An 18,408-nucleotide genomic window follows, 5' to 3' on the forward strand; every position below is an offset into this window, starting at 1 on the left:
GGGGAGTCTGATGAGGGTCTGGGCGAAGTCTGACCCCGGAGCAGATTGTGGCTTCAGTTTTCTCCAGCAGAGCTGCCTGGAATCAGGCAGGGAGATGGTGGGTGGTGGGGACCCCTATCTGCTGTTTGGCCTGGTGCGAGGGCATGAGATGAGGGAGTCTGGGAGAGGCCAGAGGTGGGAAGACAGAGGCAAGAGGAGGAACGGGTCCACGGACGGGCTTTGAGGGCACTGAAGGCCCCGAGGCCAGAGTAACGGGGACAGTGGGAACGAGACTTTCCCTGAAGTGCAGCAAGCAGGGCGCCGTGGCCTTTGTGTGGCCCGGGCCCGTTGGGGCGCAAGTCCGGGCACCGAGGGGGACACTTGGGGTGTGGGCTGCTGATTCCCCCGCCACCCTTGGGTGGAGGGGAGAGCCAAGGGCAGCGCCCACGAAGAGAAGTCTTTGGGCCGAGGTTTGCCGAGTTCAGGGCGCGATCAGGGGGCGCGCCCCGACTCTGCTGTCCTCGCCCGCAGGATCTTCATCCCCAAGAAGCACCGGGCGCGCTTTGACGAGGTGGTGTCTCAGGGTCTGCTGGGCAAGCTATGCCGCGCCCGGCGGGCGCAGGGCGCGCAGCGGCTGCGCCGGAGCCGCAGCGAGGAACGGCCGGAGCGCCTCCTGGTGTCCACGCGCGCCAGCGCCGCCCCGCGCCGCCCCGACGAGCCTCCCCAGCGCAAGGCCGCCTCTCTGCTCGGCAGCCGCGCCGGCCCCGGGGGCGCGCGCAGGTACCCGAGACGAGTGGGCGCGGGCTGCGGACGCCTCTCGGTCGGTGGGCTCGGCATGGAGACCCGGGCGGAGGGTGCGGGGGCGAAGCGAGGACACCTGGGGGTTGGGGTCCAGGAGAGGTGAAGGGGAGCGGGACACTGGACGTCGCCATCTCCTGCACCCCCCAGGCTCCTCTCCCCAGGGGAAGACGCGCTGCCCACCCCCCACCCGCCCCTTCTTTCTCCCCAGGACGGTCCGAGTCTACAAGGGCAACAAGAGCTTCGGCTTCACGCTCCGCGGCCACGGACCTGTCTGGATCGAGTCTGTCCTGCCTGGTGAGGTGTGGGTGGGTTGTTCAGGATGGGGTGAGGGAGTCTGTTAGGCCAATGCTCAGCAGCCCCTCCCCCTTTCAGGTACCAACCTCAAGTAGCCTGTGTCCTCTGAGTGTCCCAGAGCAGCAGATCCAAATCACCCACCTTCCCCAGTCAGGACGAACCCCCTCCAAGTTCAGGGTCACCCCTGTGCCACGTGAGCCAAGTTCTCCATCCAGATCTTCCCTATGTCCACAGGGAGGGCAAGGGGCACTGCCTGAGACACGGGGGCAGCCGGGACAGAGCTGGTGCCCGCCCAGGCTGAGCCCCAGACAACATTCCCATTCCCTGGGAACTGGGCACTTGCTGGGCGGGCAGCAGGGCTTCAGGGCCTCTTCCCACTATATCCAGCCCCCAGCCCCCCAAATCTGGACTCCCCTCCTCCTCCCACCTGGCCAGCCCCTTCTTGCTCCTGGAATGGTGCATCTTGAAAAAGGCAGTCTTCTCAGTGAAGGAATTCCTTCTTCCCACCCTTCCAGTGGGGCGTTGAGGGGAGGGAGGGGAGAAACCCATTTATTGTGGAGGCAGCCCATTCCCTTGTGGAAGGTCTCCGTGGACAGACATGTCTCCTGGTACCGAATTGATCTCTCCCTCCCTGTAAGCAGCCCACAGGGCTGGGTCACCTGCTCTGTCCTGTCCCCATCCCCTCCCAGCACCTGAACACGATACGCCTAGGGAACCAGCCCCATCGGTGCCCCTGCTGCTGCTGAGTTCTTTCTACCCTTCTGCATCTCACATCTCCAGTGCACGGATTTGTGAGAAGGGCTCTTCTGATCGCTGGGAAAGTGCCTCAGTGCCTTTGCATCACTGTTCCGGCCTTCGGATCATTCTGAGACCCAGTCCATCTTGGATTTGTACATCACTAAGTCATTGACACACTGTTGTAGAGAAAAGGCCCAAGGCTGCTCTCTGGGGAGCTTCCTCTAGACATGATTAATCTCTCCTCTTTGGATATGTCTCTTCCAACTTTGCCATCACCCCCACCCCCACCTCCCTGCCTCTCCCACATGTGTAGCCAGAGATACTTGGCCTGGGGCCATGTTAAAATCCAGGGGTGCTGTTCTCCCCAACCCAACCTCCAGGCTGGTAACCCCATGCCTTCCTCGTCATAGGAAGCCAAACGGGTGCTTCGATGGGAGCTTTTACAGATGAGGATACAGGCTTGAGAGACTCTGGCAAATCAAGGACTAGAACCTGGGATCTCCTGACTCCTGATCCAGTGATCTTTCATCCCTTGCTACTACCTCTCTGGCCTTTCCACCCCAGCCTGGCCCAAGCTTCCAGGCAGGCCATGTTGGATTTGTCACCATCGCCCTTGCCCCCTTTTCAGTCCCAGGAAAAAAAAAAAACCCCTGGCCCCCTCTGTCAGGAAGTCTTCCCTGATCATTCCCCTTCCTCTCCTGACGAATCCCACCTCAAGAGAGAACCAGTTGCTCACAGTCTGAGAGTATATTTAGGTATCTATCATTTCCCCCCACTTGCTTCCAGATCAAATTTAGAGTGATGAATAATGAAAGAGGCAGAAAGAAAAAAAGTCTGTATCCACAGGAGCAAACTTAGCAGCTCCCCCTTCTCCAGGTATCAGGTACTGGGTTAGGGCTGACCTGCAGGGCCATTAAGGCAGAGTGAGAATTAGCTGCTCCCACGTGCTGAAAATGTAGGTTTTATTATTAAGACATGGTGAGGTCAACAGGTCAGGAGATGACTGCCATTAAAAAGATGGTGTGTTACAGCTGCCAAGAGGAAGGGGCACGGCACACCATGCCACAAAGGGCCACACAGGGAAGCACCAGGATTGGTCACGAGGCAGAGGGAGCAAGAGAAAACGTGGGCAAGAGTCCTTTTTTTTTTTTTTTTGTGAATAAATGGGTGAGGCAGGGTAAGCCAGCTAAGCAGGTTTACCCGGACCGTGCGAGTCCCATAGAGGAAGGGTGGGGGAATGGGCTTAGGATTGGTTGGTTGGCACGGGAAAGATGCACTTGCAGACCAGTCGTGTACCATCTCTAGGGATTGGCTAGCCCTAGAGGGACAGTCCCTCCAGTGTCAGCAAGGTCCCAAGATGTCGAAACATGATTAATTCTTCATGTTTCCCAGCCTGAGGGAGGAGCCTCCCTCTAGACACATTTTCTCCTAGTGACAAAGGCACAGAGGAATTTATGTTGTGGACCTTTGTACGAGGGGTCGAGAATAGAGTATAGAGTAGGGTCGTCTGCGGATGTGCACACCTTCCTTTTCTGCTCTCCTCCCCCAGCTCAGGGCTGACCAGTGGTCCACGCCGGGTCCCGAGCACTCCCACCCTCGCCAGGCTATCACTCCCTGCTTCGAGCAGCTGGGAGCAGAGGGGCGCTGGCTCTAATGTGGGACTGCTGGCCTGAATTTGGCTCTCCTCTGCCACCCGTCCCACTTCTCGCCTGTAAAACAGGAGGACGACACAGGGATCCCTGAGTGGGTCACTGCTCAGCTGACCGCACCCTCTCTCCTTGCTTCCAGGGAGCCCGGCTGACAATGCTTCCCTCAAATCGGGTGATCGGATCCTCTTCCTCAACGGACTAGACATGAGGTCAGAGGCTATTGGGGTCACTGGAGCTTGGTGGCAAACAGTCCCCAGGACTCCTGACTCTTGGGATACCCCGGCCATGGGCCTCTGACCAGCTGGTCCCCAGTTTGTCCCTCTTCTCACAGGAAGTCTTGAATCCACCCTCCCACCCTCTCCAGGATGTCAAATCGTCCTTCCAACCAGGAAACACCCCAGCTCCGTGCAGGGGGCACAGAGTTGAATGGATCATGTGTGTCTGACCCTTAAGAGGGGACCCTGCCCAGGGGTGGCATGGTCATGACCCCTTCTGTACCCAGAAGTGTCCAGCTGGCCCTGGGCCTGGAGCTTCTCCTGCAGAGGAGATTAACAAGCAGGAGAGGCAGGGCCCTGGCTTCTGGCCCTGGCCCAGCCGTGGGCTTGCTGTGTGGCCTCCACCGGCGGGACAGGGAGGTCTGGCGGGTGGCTTTGGGCAGGGCTCATCCTGGGCAGGCCCTCCTGGGCCATCTCTGCTCGGCAGGAACTGCTCCCACGACAAGGTGGTGTCCATGCTGCAGGGCAGTGGTGCAATGCCCACGCTGGTGGTGGAGGAGGGGCTCGTCCCATTCGCCAGCGGTGAGACCCCCACTGGCCCTTGGCCGCCTTGGCCCACATACCCTGCTGGGGTCGCCATGGGTGGGATTTATGATTCTACAGAGGACTCTGCTTGTCCCCCATCTCTGCAGCTTCCCTCTCCAGGTGGTGCTGTAAAACCCAGTGGGGTGGCCTCAGGGACGCTGCCTGGGGCTCTCCCTCCTCCCCCAATGGGGCACATCCCCAGGTGTGCCTCCCAATGCATGGCGCTCACCCCAGTTCGGGAGGTCCCCTGGCCCCAGCTGCCAGGAAAACCGCGCCTGGCCTGGGGACGCTGGGTCACCCGGGCCTCTCCTTCCCGTGGCCCCTGCAGACTCCGACTCGATGGATTCTCCCAACCCGTCGTCGGCACTCACCTCCCTGCAGTGGGTGGCGGAGATCCTGCCGTCCAGCATCCGGGTGCAGGGGAGGACCTTCAGCCAGCAGCTGGAGCATCTGCTCACGCCCCCCGAGCGCTATGGGGTCTGCCGGGCCCTCGAGAGCTTCTTCCAGCACAGGTGGCTGGGCCAGGGCGGGGGTGGGGACCTGCCCAGGGTAGACCCCAATTCCTGCCCGGTCTCACCATCGGGGTCTCCCTGCCTGAGCTTCCTAAGCCCCCTTCTCCCGAGGGAAGCTCAAAGGACCCGAGTTGGGGTGGGGACCATCGGGGCTGCCCTGGAACAAACCCTGACTCTGAAACCTCCTAGCCAAGTGCCCTGGGCAAGTCACAGCCTTCTCTGTAAAGTGAGGCAGGCGGCGACCCCCTGCAGGGTTGTTGGCGGGACCCTCACAACACCCCCCGCTATGGGCACTTGCCACCAGCCCCATCCTGTTAGGCTTGGTTTAGCACCTTTCTTTTTGCACCAGCAGCAGCAAGAGTGCTTATCACACGCCTTAACTTAGCCCAGAGGGTCGTTTCATGGTCCCTGCAAAGCCAATCACTTGTTCATTCCCTTTTTTTGTTTAAACAAAAATGTATATTTGTTGAAATATAATCCACATATCATACAATTCACCCATTTGAATGTACAATGCACTGGTTCTTAGTATATTCACAAACACATGTAACCGTCATCATACTCAATTTTAGAACACTTTCATCAGAAAGAAAGCCCCAGCCCTTTCACTGTTGCTCTCACCCCCTGCCACTCCTCCTTCACCTTAAATAACCACTAATCTACTTTCTGTCTCTGTAGACTTCCCTGTTCTGGACATTTCATATGATGGAATCATACAATATGTGGACTTTCATGTCTGGCTTCTTTCATTTAGCATGTTTTCAACATTCATCCAAGTTATAACACCCACAGTCGGTCCTTATATCCATGGGTTCTGCATCCATAGATTCAACCAACCACTGAACAAATATATTTGGAAAAAATTCCATAAAGTTCCAAACGGCAAAACTTAAATTTGCCAGAGTTCCCTGTTTGTTTTATGTTTTATTTATTTTTTTATAAATTTATTTATTTTATTTATTTTTGGCTGCATTGGGTCTTCGTTGCTGCATGTGGGCTTTCTCTAGTTGTGGCAAGCGGGGGCTACTTTTCATTGTGGTGCGCAGGCTTCTCATGGCAGTGGCTTCTCTTGTTGCGGAGCATGGGCTGTAGGCACGTGGGCTTCTGTAGTTGTGGCTCGCGGGCTCTAGAGCGCAGGCTCAGTAGTTGTGGCGCACGGGCTTAGTTGCTCCGCGGCATATGGGATCTTCCTGGACCAGGGCTCGAGCCCATGTCCCTTGCATTGGCAGGCGGATTCTTAACCACTGAGCCACCAGGGAAGTTCCTCTCTGTGAGTCTTAGGTTCCAATTCCTTGTTGATTTTAGACATTGTAAATATCTTCTCCCATTTGCTACTCTACTGTTACTTCCATTATATCTAATATTTTGTGTGTGTGTGTGTGTGTGTGTGTGTGTGTGTGTGTGTGTTTGCGGTACGTGGGCCTCTCACTGTTGTGGCCTCTCCCGTTGTGGAGCACAGGCTCCGGACACGCAGGCCCAGCTGCCATGGCTCACCGGCCCAGCCGCTCCGCGGCACATGGGATCTTCCCGGACCAGGGCACGAACCCGTGTCCCCTGCATCAGCAGGCGGACTCTCAACCACTGCGCTACCAGGGAAGCCCCATTATATCTAATATTAACAGCTCCAAGTTGTGCTTCTTTGAACAAGTATTCTTGATTTTGTATCATCACATTCAATACATTTGGGGCCTATGGCTTTGGCTTTTGAATTTTTGTTTAAGAAGTCCTTCCTTGCCCCTTGGTCAAAAGATATCTCCTGCATTATCTTCTATTAATTTTATAATGATACCTTCCACACTTTGGTCTTTTATCCACCTGGAGTTCACCTTTATGCGTGGTGTTACATGAGGATCAGTTTTATTTTTTCCATACAATGCAGCGATCAGCAAACTATTTCTAGAAACGTCCAGATAGCAAATATTTTAGGCTTTGCAGGTCATGTAGTCTCCATTGAAACCATTCATCTCTTCTGTTGTAACTTGAGAACAGCCATAGACAAAATATAAACCATAGGCTTATATAAACCATGTTCTGATAAAACTTGCTTTACAAAAACAGGTGACAGGCCAAATTTTGGGCCTCGGGCCATCGTTTGCCAGTCCCTGATATAGTGAGTCAGCTTTCCTAACACTTTCTATACGTTTTAATCTTCACAACAGCTCTGCGTGGTAGATGCTTTCTTTTTTTTTGGTGTAGCACAACTTGTGGGATCTCCATTCCCCGACCAGGGATTGAACTCAGGCCACAGCAGTGAGTCCAGAATCCTAACCATTAGGCCACCAGGGAACTCCCCAGTAGATGCTATTTTTATCTCCCATTTTACAGAGGAGGACACTGAGAGCAATTAGTAGCAAGAAAGGTCACTTGGCTGGTTAAGTGGCAGAGCTGGGATTTGAATCTGGGCAGCCTGTCCGCAAAGCCTACCTTCCTTCCCACTTCTCTGTCTTGGGGAGGAAGGGAAGGGCATGAGGCTGAATTCTGTGGCCTGGAAGTGCCCCCTTGTCCACCACCCTGCCCCCTCTGTTGAGCCCCTGAGTCATGAACTCCTTGCTCCTGCACGCCACCCCCAGGAACATCGACACCCTGATCGTCGATGTCTACCCGGTGCTGGACACGCCCGCCAAGCAGGTCCTCTGGCAGTTCATCTACCAGCTGCTGACTTACGAGGAGCAGGAACTCTGCCAGGAGAAAATCGCATGCTTCCTGGGCTACACGGCCATGACAGGTAAGCAGCCCCTCCCCCTGCCCAGCCCGCCAGGTAAAGGCCAGACACCTGCTGTTCTCACCTGTGAGGTATTACAGCCAACCCGGGCTCCTCCCACACACAGACGCACCCACTTGTCCTGGAGATGCACACCCAGCACACCGGGGCTGGTCCCACGCTTTGCCCACGGATGTGCTTTGCCAACTTGACCCTTAAGGCAGCATGACCTTAGACTTTAGACACCCCACCGAACGCCTAGGGTCTCAGGTTTCTCACCCACAAAATGAGGGTGACCACAGTGGCTGTGCTTTGCACCCTGGGAAGTGTGGCACAGATCAAGAAGTTCACGTGGACACTGTTTACAGACCTGGATTGTGAGCGCACGGCCAGGTCACACCTGCCTAGTGTGCTCTGGAGCCCACAGACTCACACAAGGGCCTACGGGGCCCCGTGCAGCCTCAGCTCCCCGCTGCTGCCCCGTCACTGGGTGCCCCCGTGCCCACACCACGCACGCGCTTCATCACTCGGCTGCGGGCATCGAAAGTGGGCTAAACCCTGGGCACCTGCCGTTCGCCTGCCCGTCTCTGTGCTGGCCCTTGTGCGCCCACCAACCCTAGTCCTGGGGACCCAGAGTTTGTTGGGGGGTTGAGGGTTTGAGCTCAGGTGCAGGCTGGGCAGCAGATGTCCCACACATCTGCCCTGACCTGGAACCTTCCATTTCACTCTGCAGGCCCCTAGGGGCAGCAGCGCCTGCGTGTTGAGACCTGGGAATCAGGGGGTCCTAGGCTCTCGGCATGAGAAGGGGCCCTGAGGGTGGGTTGTGGCCACCTCCGCCCAGCCTCTATCCTCAGGCTGGCACCACCCCCATGTACCTCCTGTGCCCAGAGCCCTGCCTCTCACCCTAGGGTTCCCAGCTGTCCTAGAGCCGAGCAGGCCCAGGCTCACAGGTGGGTGCCCTCACCCTCCCTGTGTTTGGAGGCTCCTTGTCAGGCTGAGAGGACAAGGGGCCTGTCTCCCCTTTGGTCCCACAGCAGAGCCAGAGCCCACACTGGACCTGGAACCCGAGCCGGAGCCGGAGTCGGAGCCGGAGCCAGCGCCCGAGCCCCAACCACGGAGCTCCCTGAGGGCCTCCTCCATGTGCCGCCGCAGCCTCCGGTCCCAGGGCCTGGAGGCCAGCCTCAGCTGTGGTGAGGCCCTGGACCAAAAGGCTGGAGTGGGTGAGAGGGCGCGACAGGGCTCAGTTTTCCCACCTGCAAAATGGGCTTGGCGAGATGAGAAATCCCTGGGAATGGGCTGAGCAGTGGCCCCTCTGGGCCCACAGGGCTTGGCGGTTCTTTCTCCAGAGGCCCTCGCTGGGTCTGGGCTGGGGCCTGCGTCTTAGAGCTCAGGGGTGGTCACTAGACCCCCGTGTTGTGGACTTGGCCCTCCTGATTCCCCGGCAGGGCCCAGCGACTGCCCGGAGATGCCTCTTCCTCTGATCCCAGGCGAGCGCCAGGCGGGCGATGGCACATCCCTCCCCGAGACCCCCAACCCCAAGATGGTGAGACCTTCTCTCTGCCCTGCTTTTGGTGTCAGTGGGGAGCTGGGAATGGGTGGCCCACGGAGCTGGGGCAGACCCTCGCCTCCCAGGCCACCCAGGCCTGGCCTCTGAGGCCACGTTAGGGCCACATGGGGGAGGTAAGGGCAGGCTGGACCCATCCCCACCTCCTCTCCCCAAAGATGTCGGCTGTCTACGCAGAGCTTGAGTCCCGGCTGAGCAGCAGCTTCAAAGGGAAGATGGGGACCACCTCCAGATCCCGTGCCTCCCCACCAGTGCCCAGCATGGCAGGCACAGAAGGTAGGGGCTCGCCAGCCCCGGCTCCCGAGGGCAGCTCTGGCCTCCGGCCTCCCGGCTGGCTGGCTGGGTGTTACCACCACCTCCAGGCATATCCCTGGACCTCCCTCTTCGCTCCATGGCTATGGGACTGAATGCTGGGGAGCCCTGGCAACCTCCATAGCTAGGGTCCATCAAGGTCCGGGTTGTCCTGGCCCCTCCCATGTCCCCTCTGATCCTCACCTCTGCTATGGATCTAGAAAAGCAGAGGGCCGCCCCCATAGGAGTCTCCAAGTTCTCATGTGACTGTCCGATAGACTATGAAGCGCACGCATTTTGCTCTGTGAGTGGCACAGCTGGGAAGATGGTTCTTCACAGACACACATGGTGGTTTCTCGGCAGTTCAGAAGGCAGGACCCCTGGGTGATGTTTCTGTGAGCCAAGGGCTTGCTGGGTGCGGGAGGTGCCCCATGACCTTTGGTCTGGAGACCCCCTCACCCTTGACTTGTGTTCAGTGGGTTCCAGGTGGGACCGTGGGATCCTGTGTAAGATGAGCTGGGGTCTGCCTGTCCTGGGGCCAAGCAGTACTCCCCCGGCCCACTCCGGCCTTTGATCACCCTAAGGGAAGCCTGGGGACGCAGCGTCATCCAGGGTCTTCCTGCACTGTGTCCAGAGGAGGAAAGGAAGGTGTCCAGGGACACAGAGCCAACCTGCCCTGGGGCCCCTCCCCTCCAGCCCGCACCTGGAACCCAGGTACTGACCCAAGAGGGGTCCTCACGTTCCATCCCCCACCCTAGGACCCAGGACCCTGTCCAGCGTCTCGTGGCCCAGCGAGCGGCTCCTGCCCTCCCCCTGCTACTACCCGCTGTGCTCAGAGGGCCTGGCCTCCCCCAGCAGCTGCGAGTCCCACCCCTACGCCAGCTTGGACAGTAGCAGGGCGCCCTCCCCACAGCTGGGCCCCGGGCCCCTCCGCTCCAGCAGCACCCCCAGCCCGGACCCCGGCCGCCCGCCCAGCCGCAGGAAGCTGTTCGCCTTCGCTCGCCCTGTGCCAAGCCGGGATACTGACCGCTTCCTGGGTGCGCTCAGTGAGCAGCTGGGGCCCCGGGTCACCATCGTGGATGATTTCCTGAGCCCTGAGAATGACTACGAAGAGGTGAGCACGCGGGCAGATGTGCAGGGTACGGGGGCCTACGTGGGGACGGTGTCCACAGGCTCCTGCAAGAGGCCTGCCGCCCTGGGGATGTGCCCCAGGCTCCCCCTCTCCCTGCCCCAGTCCGTCCTAGAATCTGTCCCAGGACGCCCCGCTCCCTGGCTGCAGCTATCCCACCCTGGGCTCAAGCTAGGACCCTGTTTGTCCAAGGCCGCCCCATATGCCCTGTCTCAGGTTCCCTACACTCTGTCGGGCTGTCGCACCACAGCCTCAGGCTAAGCCCCCAGCCTCTCCTGTCCCATCCCCGGGCCATGCCACCCCCTGCCCCAGACTACTCCACTCTCCCTCACCTTGGCCCAGGCTCCAGTCTCCCTGGGCCCAACCTGACCCTCCCCTTGCCTTGCTCTGTCCCCCCAGATGAGCTTCCACGACGACCAGGGCAGCTTCGTCACCAATGAGAGGAGCAGTGCCAGCGAGTGCGTCAGCAGCAGTGAGGAGGGCAGCTCCCTGACCTACTCCTCCATCTCCGACCACATCCCCCCGCCCCCACTCAGCCCCCCGCCACCGCCACCCCTTCCCTTCCATGACCCCAAGCCCAGCTCCCGCACCCCTGATGGCCCCTGGGGCCCCGCTCCGATGCTGGCCAAGCCCCTCACCCAACTCAGCCACCCAGTCCCTCCACCACCCCCGCCACCCCTGCCCCCACCTGTCCCCTGTGCGCCCCCCATGCTGTCCCGGGGCCTGGGCCACCGCCGCAGTGAGACCAGCCACATGAGCGTCAAGCGCCTGCGGTGGGAGCAGGTGGAGAACTCGGAAGGCACCATCTGGGGACAGGTAGGTGACCCGGGGGCCAGGAAGGCACCATCTGGGGACAGGTAGGTGACCCGGGGGCCAGGAGTGCTCTGCGCCGGGGGAGGTGGTCTGGGCAGCAGCAGTGAAGGCAAGACCCTTCTCCAGGCCTCTTCCAGCGTCAGCTGAACATCCTCTGGTCCCCATGCTGAGCAGAGGATGAATGAAGGCCCAGCCCATGAACACGCCCACCCTTGGTGGCTGACACAGGCACCGAAGCTCAATCTGTGTCCCTAAGCCAGTGACACACTGGGGACATCCAGAAACAGCACCACACTCACCCTTGAAACCTATCACTTGAGATTTGAATAGTTCCCTTAGGCTCTTAGAGCCAAGAGAAGGACATCTGGTTAGAGAGTCACAGACCTTCGAACTGTCTGCCAGTCTACGATCAGTAGTTTATTCACAGGAGCCAAGACTGAAGGATTCTTAAAAGGGAAGCTGTTCCAAACCCCTGCACACCAGCCTCCACCCTTTCACTCTGATGCTTGAACTTCCTCCCAAACAACACTGCCAATATATACTTGAACCCCTTTAGTGATGGGGAGCTCACTACCCGTCAAGGCATCCCTTTCCTCACTGGACAGTTTTCACCATCCATCCTTGTATTGCTCTGAAATTTTGTCTCACCAAGATTCCCATGTCCTGCTTTCTGTCCTGCCCTTTGAAATCAGGCAGAGCAAGTATATTTCCTTATCCACAGACCAACCAGCCTGTCCCATGAGCAAGGTTCACCCCATCCCTGTTCTTTAGGTCATTCCCCTAGTGTGTCGTTTCTAGCCTCATAGTCTGTCAAAGGGCAGGTCCCAAATGGAACTCCTAATGGGGCTTCACCAGTTCAGAGGAGAAAACAGTGCTCTCATCTCCTTTGACCTGGACATCATACTCCTTTTAACATGGCCTGGGAACCCTCCAGCTTCTGGGGCTGCCCCATCACAGTGCTCATTCCCACCGTCATCCTCAACCCTAGTCCCTTCCTCTTCTTGGGACCAACAGCATGTCCTTAACATGCAGCCACACTCCACTGGGGCATGCTTGTCATTTTTTCCCATTGCCACTTCCTGGGTCCCAGTCCTGTCTCCTGCCTTCCCAGCCAAGTTGGCATGAGCCCACACCTCTAGGGAAGCTTTCCATGTTGCTGATAGACAAAGTCACAAACTGGGACCTACTGGGTCCCCTGGAGACCTCACTCCTACCAGCCTCAGATGGTCCTTGAAGCCTTGCTCTGAAGAGTGGTCTTTCCACTGGATTCTGAAGGTGGACACAGGGACAGAAGTCATGCACATGGCCAAGTCCAAATCCACACCAGGTGTCCCTGGCCTGCAGCCATGGCCCTTCTAGACTGTCACCTCTCACCCAGGTCATTTGTTAAAACCACCTGTCCAGTTCCTAGCTCCTGGCATTTCCCTGCTTTAGTTTCCCCAGAATCGGGAACCCAGAGCAGCTCTGGTGAACTCACTCAAAACAGACCCAGACCCCTTAAGCCTCCTTGGTGGGCTCCAGCCCCTTTAGAGCCCCTCTACCCCCTGCCCCAGCGCAACTTGCTGGCTTCTGCATGGAGAGTGCTACCGGTGTGAGTGGTGTTGACCACAAGAGGGGCCGGCTCACCGCCTGGTAACTTGGATGATTTAGCTTCTCCTGCAGTCTCCTCCTGCCGCTGGGTTTATCCCAGGGCTTGACGGAGGCTCTCCCTCCTGGAGCTCACAAGGCAGCCCTTAGAGGGTAGGGGAGGTGGAGGGCGGCAGTTCTTCCTCGTTCTGAACCTCCCCTCCCTCGCAGCTCGGGGAGGACTCTGACTATGATAAGCTGAGCGACATGGTGAAGTACCTCGACCTGGAGCTCCACTTTGGCACCCAGAAACCTGCTAGTGAGTGGCCTGAGGGCCCTAGGGGAACCCAGATACCAGGTCCTCTGTGGCAGCCCACCCACTACCTTCTGTGGCGTCCCAGGGCTTAGAGTCCCCAAGGTCTGCACGGACCGCCATTTATTTACTGTGTCCCTGAGTTATTGAACTTCTCAGAGCCTCAGGTTTCCTACCTCAAAATGGAGATAATAAGAGCTGACATGTGTTGCATGCTTACCAAATGTCAGACACCCTTGTTTCTAAATTAATCCTGTGACAATTCTGCGAGGTAGGGACTGTGATCCCCCTATCCTCCTGATGAGGAAGCACAAAGGGGCTAGGTAATTTGCTCCGAGTCACACAGCCACAATAAGGTAGACAGATATCCCTTCCAAGTCTCTCTCTCCCATTACCCCTCTCAGGGTATCTCCCTGTAGTTGTTGGGTGGGGCTCCAGGCAGCCAGGGATACTGTGTGTAGAAAGTGGTCCCGGGATTGAAGAGAAAGGCCGCTGTCCGTCCAGGAAGCATCTGCAAGGTCGAGAGGTGATTGGTTCTCCTTATGGGGCCAGCTCAGTCCCAAGGGCCCAGGGGAGAGAGGATGGGGGGCGGGGGGCGGACACACGCCACATCATGCACACTGTGTTAGACTGGACCCCAGAGTCCATGAGTGAGGGGAGTGTGGACACGTGGAGCTGATTCAGTCAAGTCCATGGTCAGGGGCGTCTGGGCTGTGGGTTGTGGCCACACCCCTCCTGGGCCCTCGCACGGCAGCCTCAGCATAGCGTCCCCTCATTAAACCATCAGTTTCCCTTCCAGAGCCGGTGTCCGGGCCTGAGCCCTTCAGGAAGAAGGAGGTGGTGGAGATCCTGTCCCACAAGAAGGCCTACAACACCTGTGAGGGGCTGGGGGTGCCGGGTGGTTGTGGGGGGGCACGACGCGACCCCCCACCGGGCCACCGAGCCTTGGATCCACCCCGGTGGATGATCGAGATTAGGCCGTGGGGGCCCCAACACCTGCCTCCCGCGCGGTGAAGACCCTCTCCCAGGTCCCAAGGCCAGCCCGATCCCACCGGGCGCAGGTGCCGGCCTTGGCTCCACCCCCATCGGCCCCGCCCTCATCCTGTAATCGGCTCCCCAGTTCCGGCCACGCCTCCAACCGCATACCCTACTGTCCCCGTCTCAGGACCCTCCCTAGTTCCCTGGCCCCAACTCCGCAGGCCCCGCTCAATTCCGGGTCTGTCTCTTTGAGAGCCCCGCCCTCGCCCCTCAATAGGTCGCGGGAAGGACCCTCCCCTCCTCTGGGCAGGCTCCTGCTCCGCCCCGGTTCCTGGCCCCCCGTCCCCCGACACACCCAGGAGCCAGGGTGGATCTTGAAGCCCCGCCCACTCCCCGCCCGGGCCCTGCCCCGGCTCACCCTCGCGGCCCCGCCCGCAGCCATCCTGCTGGCGCACCTGAAGCTGAGCCCGGCCGAGCTGCGGCAGGTGCTAATGAGCATGGAGCCCCGGCGCCTGGAGCCCGCGCACCTGGCGCAACTGCTGCTCTTCGCGCCAGACGCCGACGAGGAGCAGCGCTACCAGGCCTTCCGCGAGGCGCCCGGCCGCCTCAGCGAGCCCGACCAGTTCGTCCTGCAGGTGCTGCGGCCGTGACCCCCGCCCGGGGTCAGGGGTGGCTGCCCAGCGGCCTCGGCCTCCTTTTGTCGCGGCTTTCGCTTTGTGCCTTTGTGCGTGGGTCTCGCTCCCCTCCCGCCACCGCGTTCACGCCTCTGAGTCCCGGTTTTACACCTGTAACAGCCAGTTCTCACTCAGGGTCCAAGGTAGATGGGATGAGGGTGCCCCCTAGAGGTTGTGCTTGTTTTCCTGAGGGAATACCGGGCAGCCCGCTGACCCTCACCCCAGGCTGCCCCGGGGCAGCGGGTCTCCTGGCGGGATGGATGAATCCTGGCCCTGCCTTCCTGTCAGATGCTGTCGGTTCCCGAGTACAAGACCCGCCTGCGCAGCCTCCACTTCCAGGCCACCCTACAGGAGAAGACAGAAGAGATCCGGGGCAGCCTGGAGTGCTTGCGCCAGGCCTCCCTCGAGCTCAAGAACAGCCGGAAGCTCGCCAAGATCCTGGAGGTCAGAACCGCCCCTTCTCAGATCACTCTACCTGCCCCTCTGTCCCCTGGGGCTTCCAGCCTGGAGGTTCATCCTGAGAGGGGCCAGGGCGTGGGGTAGGACCTGCCCACCCTTCTCTCCACAGTTTGTGTTGGCTATGGGCAACTATCTCAACGATGGACAGCCCCAAACCAACAAGACCACGGGCTTCAAGATCAACTTCCTGACAGAGGTGAGGGGGCCTGTCAGACAGTCACTGATTTGTTTGCTCTACCATTGAGGCCCTTCCCCACCCCCGTCCCCCCCCACCCCGGAGGAAGAGCTGGCTGCCCTCAGGCCAGGATGTAACAGAAGCAAAGTTTGGGGGTTGAGGGGATGGGGGGACAAGGTGGCGTCTCCAAGCCAAGCCTCAAGATCTGGAAAAATGGAGTGGTGGGAGAAGAGAAGGGCAGGGAGGGAAGGCTCCAGGAGGAAGGGGCGAGTCCCACCTGGTGGATTCTGTGCCCTCAACACCACCACCACCATCAGGCCAGTCCTACCCCAGAAAGATCTAGGATCAGAGAAGGGACAACTCAAATATCCAGCCTTTCCCCTGTGTTTCTGGGACTTTTCCCCCATGACGTCTTCGGGTGTTTTCAAAAAGAGAAAGAAAAACTCCCTTTATAGATATGAATGGTTTAGGGTGTCTGAGGCTCAGATGTGCCACAGATGGTTCCAGAAAACCACAAAAGGGAAGAACTGTGAGTGATGCTTCCCGCTTTCCCTGGGGTTAGAGAATTTTGGGCTCTATCTTTTGATAAGGGCAAACTCACAAGGACAGAAAAACCTAGGGTCGTCCCCTAGCTGGGGGCTGGGGGCCTGGTTCCTGGGGGTCTCAAAGATCTGGGCCAGGAAACAGGCCTGTGGCATCCCAGCAGATGAGAGCTTCAGAGTTAAGGATTACTAGCCATCAGCTTATGAGCTTTGGAGTTGGAGAGTTTTGGGGGCCAGGAACTGACGCCACAGCCCAGGGGAAGCAGGGAGGAGAGCACTTGAGGCCGTGTGATCAGGAATCTGATGGGGTCCTTGAGGAAGATATATGTTGGGGTCACTTGCAGCTGAACTCCACCAAGACGGTGGATGGGAAGTCCACCTTCCTGCATATCCTTGCCAAATCGCTGAGCCAGCACTTCCCAGAACTCCTGGGCTTTGCTCAGGACCTGCCCACCGTGCCTCTGGCTGCCAAAGGTAGGCTCGGTGGATGGGTAGGGAGGCAGAGGCACCGCTGTCCTGGGCTGGGAGGGCAGCCCCACGAGGCTCTGTTGCCTACCCTACAGTGAACCAACGGGCCCTGACCAGTGACCTGGCTGACCTCCACGGCACCATCAGTGAGATACAGGCCGCCTGCCAGAGCATGTCCCCCACCAGCGAGGACAAGTTTGCCGTGGTCATGGCGGTATCCTGTCCCAGTGCCACAGTGGACCCTGGGCGGGGGGGTCAGGTAGAGCTGGCTGTAGCTCCAGTGGCCAGCAGAGATTCTGGGCAGAGGCTGCTCTGGGTCCAGGGGTTCTGGAAGGGGGTCCGCCTTAGGTCATTTAGAATCTAAGTGCTTATGTCAAGTCTGTGTGTAACTGAGAAGGAGGAGCTCTTTTTTTTTTTTTTTTTTTGCGGTACGCGGGCCTCTCACTGTTGTGGCCTCTCCCTTGCGGAGCACAGGCTCCAGACGTGCAGGCTCAGCGGCCATGGCCCACAGGCCCAGCCGCTCCGCGGCATGTGGGATCCTCCCGGACCGGGGCACGAACCCGCGTCCCCTGCATCGGCAGGCGGACTCTCAACCACTGCACCAGCAGGGAAGCCCAAGGAGCTCTTCTGATTGGCTACATTGCCCCCTCTGTCCTCGGGGGTGGCAGAGTCCAGACTTAAGTCACAAGATACAGGGAGAGGCTTGTCAGACTTGTCAGGCCTGGCCAGTCAAAGGCAGTCAGGAGAGGGGAATATTCCAACTGAGCACACACAGTGACAAATGCTATAGAAAAAGAGAAACAGAGAAAGGGGGCCACTCTAAGTGGGTGGTTGGGGAAGAGAGGGTGGTAGCATCTGAGCAGAGCCAGGAGGGAAGAGAGAGCTGCCCCACAGAGAGAGGAGCAAGTGAAAGGCCTAAGGCTGGACTGGACGTGGCAGGTGTCAGGACGAGCTTGGAGGGCAGTGGGCAAAGGGACTGGAGCCTCTGACCAGGGCATGGTGCCCAGGTGAGCAAAGGGCCTGGGGTAGACTGGAGTGGTCGCTGTTTGGGTCACTTCCCCGGGGACCTGCCCCAGGGACCTGGGGCAGTTTCCTTAACAGAGGCCCATCAGTCCTTCCTGGAGACAGCCCAGCCGGTGCTGCGGGCGCTGGACGGGCTGCAGCGGGAGGCCATGGAGCAGCTGGGCAAGGCGCTGGCTTTCTTCGGTGAGGATTCCAAAGCCACCACTTCCGAGGCCTTTTTCGGCATCTTTGCGGAGTTCATGAGCAAGTTCGAGGTGAGCCACGGTGGGAGGCCCTGAGGAGAGAGCAGGGCCATAGGTCCAACGAGGGGGGTTCCTCTGTGAAGCTCGGGGTGGGAAAGGGCCCCTAGTGAGTGACACGCTCCCCCAGTGGGGCGGAGCCAGTAGGCCTCCGCCCCGGCGAGGGAGGGGGTGGGGGGAGACGACGCAGGGAGGGGGCGGTCCCGGGACCACCGACCAACCCCCGTCCCCACGTGCTCCTCCCTCCCCAGCGAGCGCTCGGCGACCTGCAGGCCGGGGAGGGCACACGCGGCTCTGGGATGGTTTCGCCCCTCTCCTGGTGACGGCGGCGGCCTCGCGTCCTCGGCGGCCCGAGCGCGGAGCGGACGCCGCCCGCGTGGCTCGGAGCGGCCCGGGTGCGGGAGTGGGGCCCAGCCACGCGCGCATCTCCAGCTAGCTCAGCCGTCGAGCTCCGGCCGCCCTCGAAGGTGCGGAGACCCCTTCTTGGGGCCGAGCCCGGGGCTCCGAGGGTTGGGAGCGCGGGGACGGAGCCGGCACGCCGACTCCCCGGGACGCGTGAACTACCCGCCGCCAGGTCCCGCCGGCTTCCCGCGCCTTGTCCACTCCCCCTTCTCCGCCCCACCCCCGCCCCCTCCCCGCTCCCGGGCCTTCCAGCAAGGGCTGGCTGTGCACGCCCTCAGGACCTAGGGGTCCCGGGGAG

The 18,408-nt window shown here is 59.5% G+C and overlaps 1 protein-coding gene across 3 annotated transcripts in view; it reads left to right on the forward strand.

Moving 5' to 3' along the window:
- Positions 1–18,031, forward strand: part of GRID2IP (Grid2 interacting protein) — a 33,948-nt gene extending 15,917 nt beyond the window's left edge. For 2 of the 3 annotated variants that reach the window (XM_065892332.1, XM_065892330.1), the window contains 20 exons: positions 511–759; positions 989–1,074; positions 3,601–3,670; positions 4,164–4,258; positions 4,590–4,773; positions 7,344–7,498; positions 8,509–8,664; positions 8,920–9,017; positions 9,197–9,314; positions 10,088–10,443; positions 10,858–11,274; positions 13,069–13,156; positions 13,950–14,027; positions 14,567–14,763; positions 15,091–15,246; positions 15,371–15,457; positions 16,323–16,452; positions 16,542–16,660; positions 17,559–17,723; positions 17,960–18,031. In XM_065892332.1, the coding sequence (XP_065748404.1) occupies positions 511–759; positions 989–1,074; positions 3,601–3,670; positions 4,164–4,258; positions 4,590–4,773; positions 7,344–7,498; positions 8,509–8,664; positions 8,920–9,017; positions 9,197–9,314; positions 10,088–10,443; positions 10,858–11,274; positions 13,069–13,156; positions 13,950–14,027; positions 14,567–14,763; positions 15,091–15,246; positions 15,371–15,457; positions 16,323–16,452; positions 16,542–16,660; positions 17,559–17,723; positions 17,960–18,031 (3,076 nt within the window). The remainder of the gene's footprint in view (positions 1–510; positions 760–988; positions 1,075–3,600; positions 3,671–4,163; positions 4,259–4,589; positions 4,774–7,343; positions 7,499–8,508; positions 8,665–8,919; positions 9,018–9,196; positions 9,315–10,087; positions 10,444–10,857; positions 11,275–13,068; positions 13,157–13,949; positions 14,028–14,566; positions 14,764–15,090; positions 15,247–15,370; positions 15,458–16,322; positions 16,453–16,541; positions 16,661–17,558; positions 17,724–17,959) is intronic. The other variant, XM_065892331.1, reaches the window with a different exon arrangement.
- The last annotated feature ends 377 nt before the right edge of the window (positions 18,032–18,408 follow it).

This window comes from Phocoena phocoena, chromosome 15 (assembly GCF_963924675.1).
Source record: "Phocoena phocoena chromosome 15, mPhoPho1.1, whole genome shotgun sequence".
Taxonomy (NCBI): Eukaryota; Metazoa; Chordata; class Mammalia; order Artiodactyla; family Phocoenidae; genus Phocoena; species Phocoena phocoena.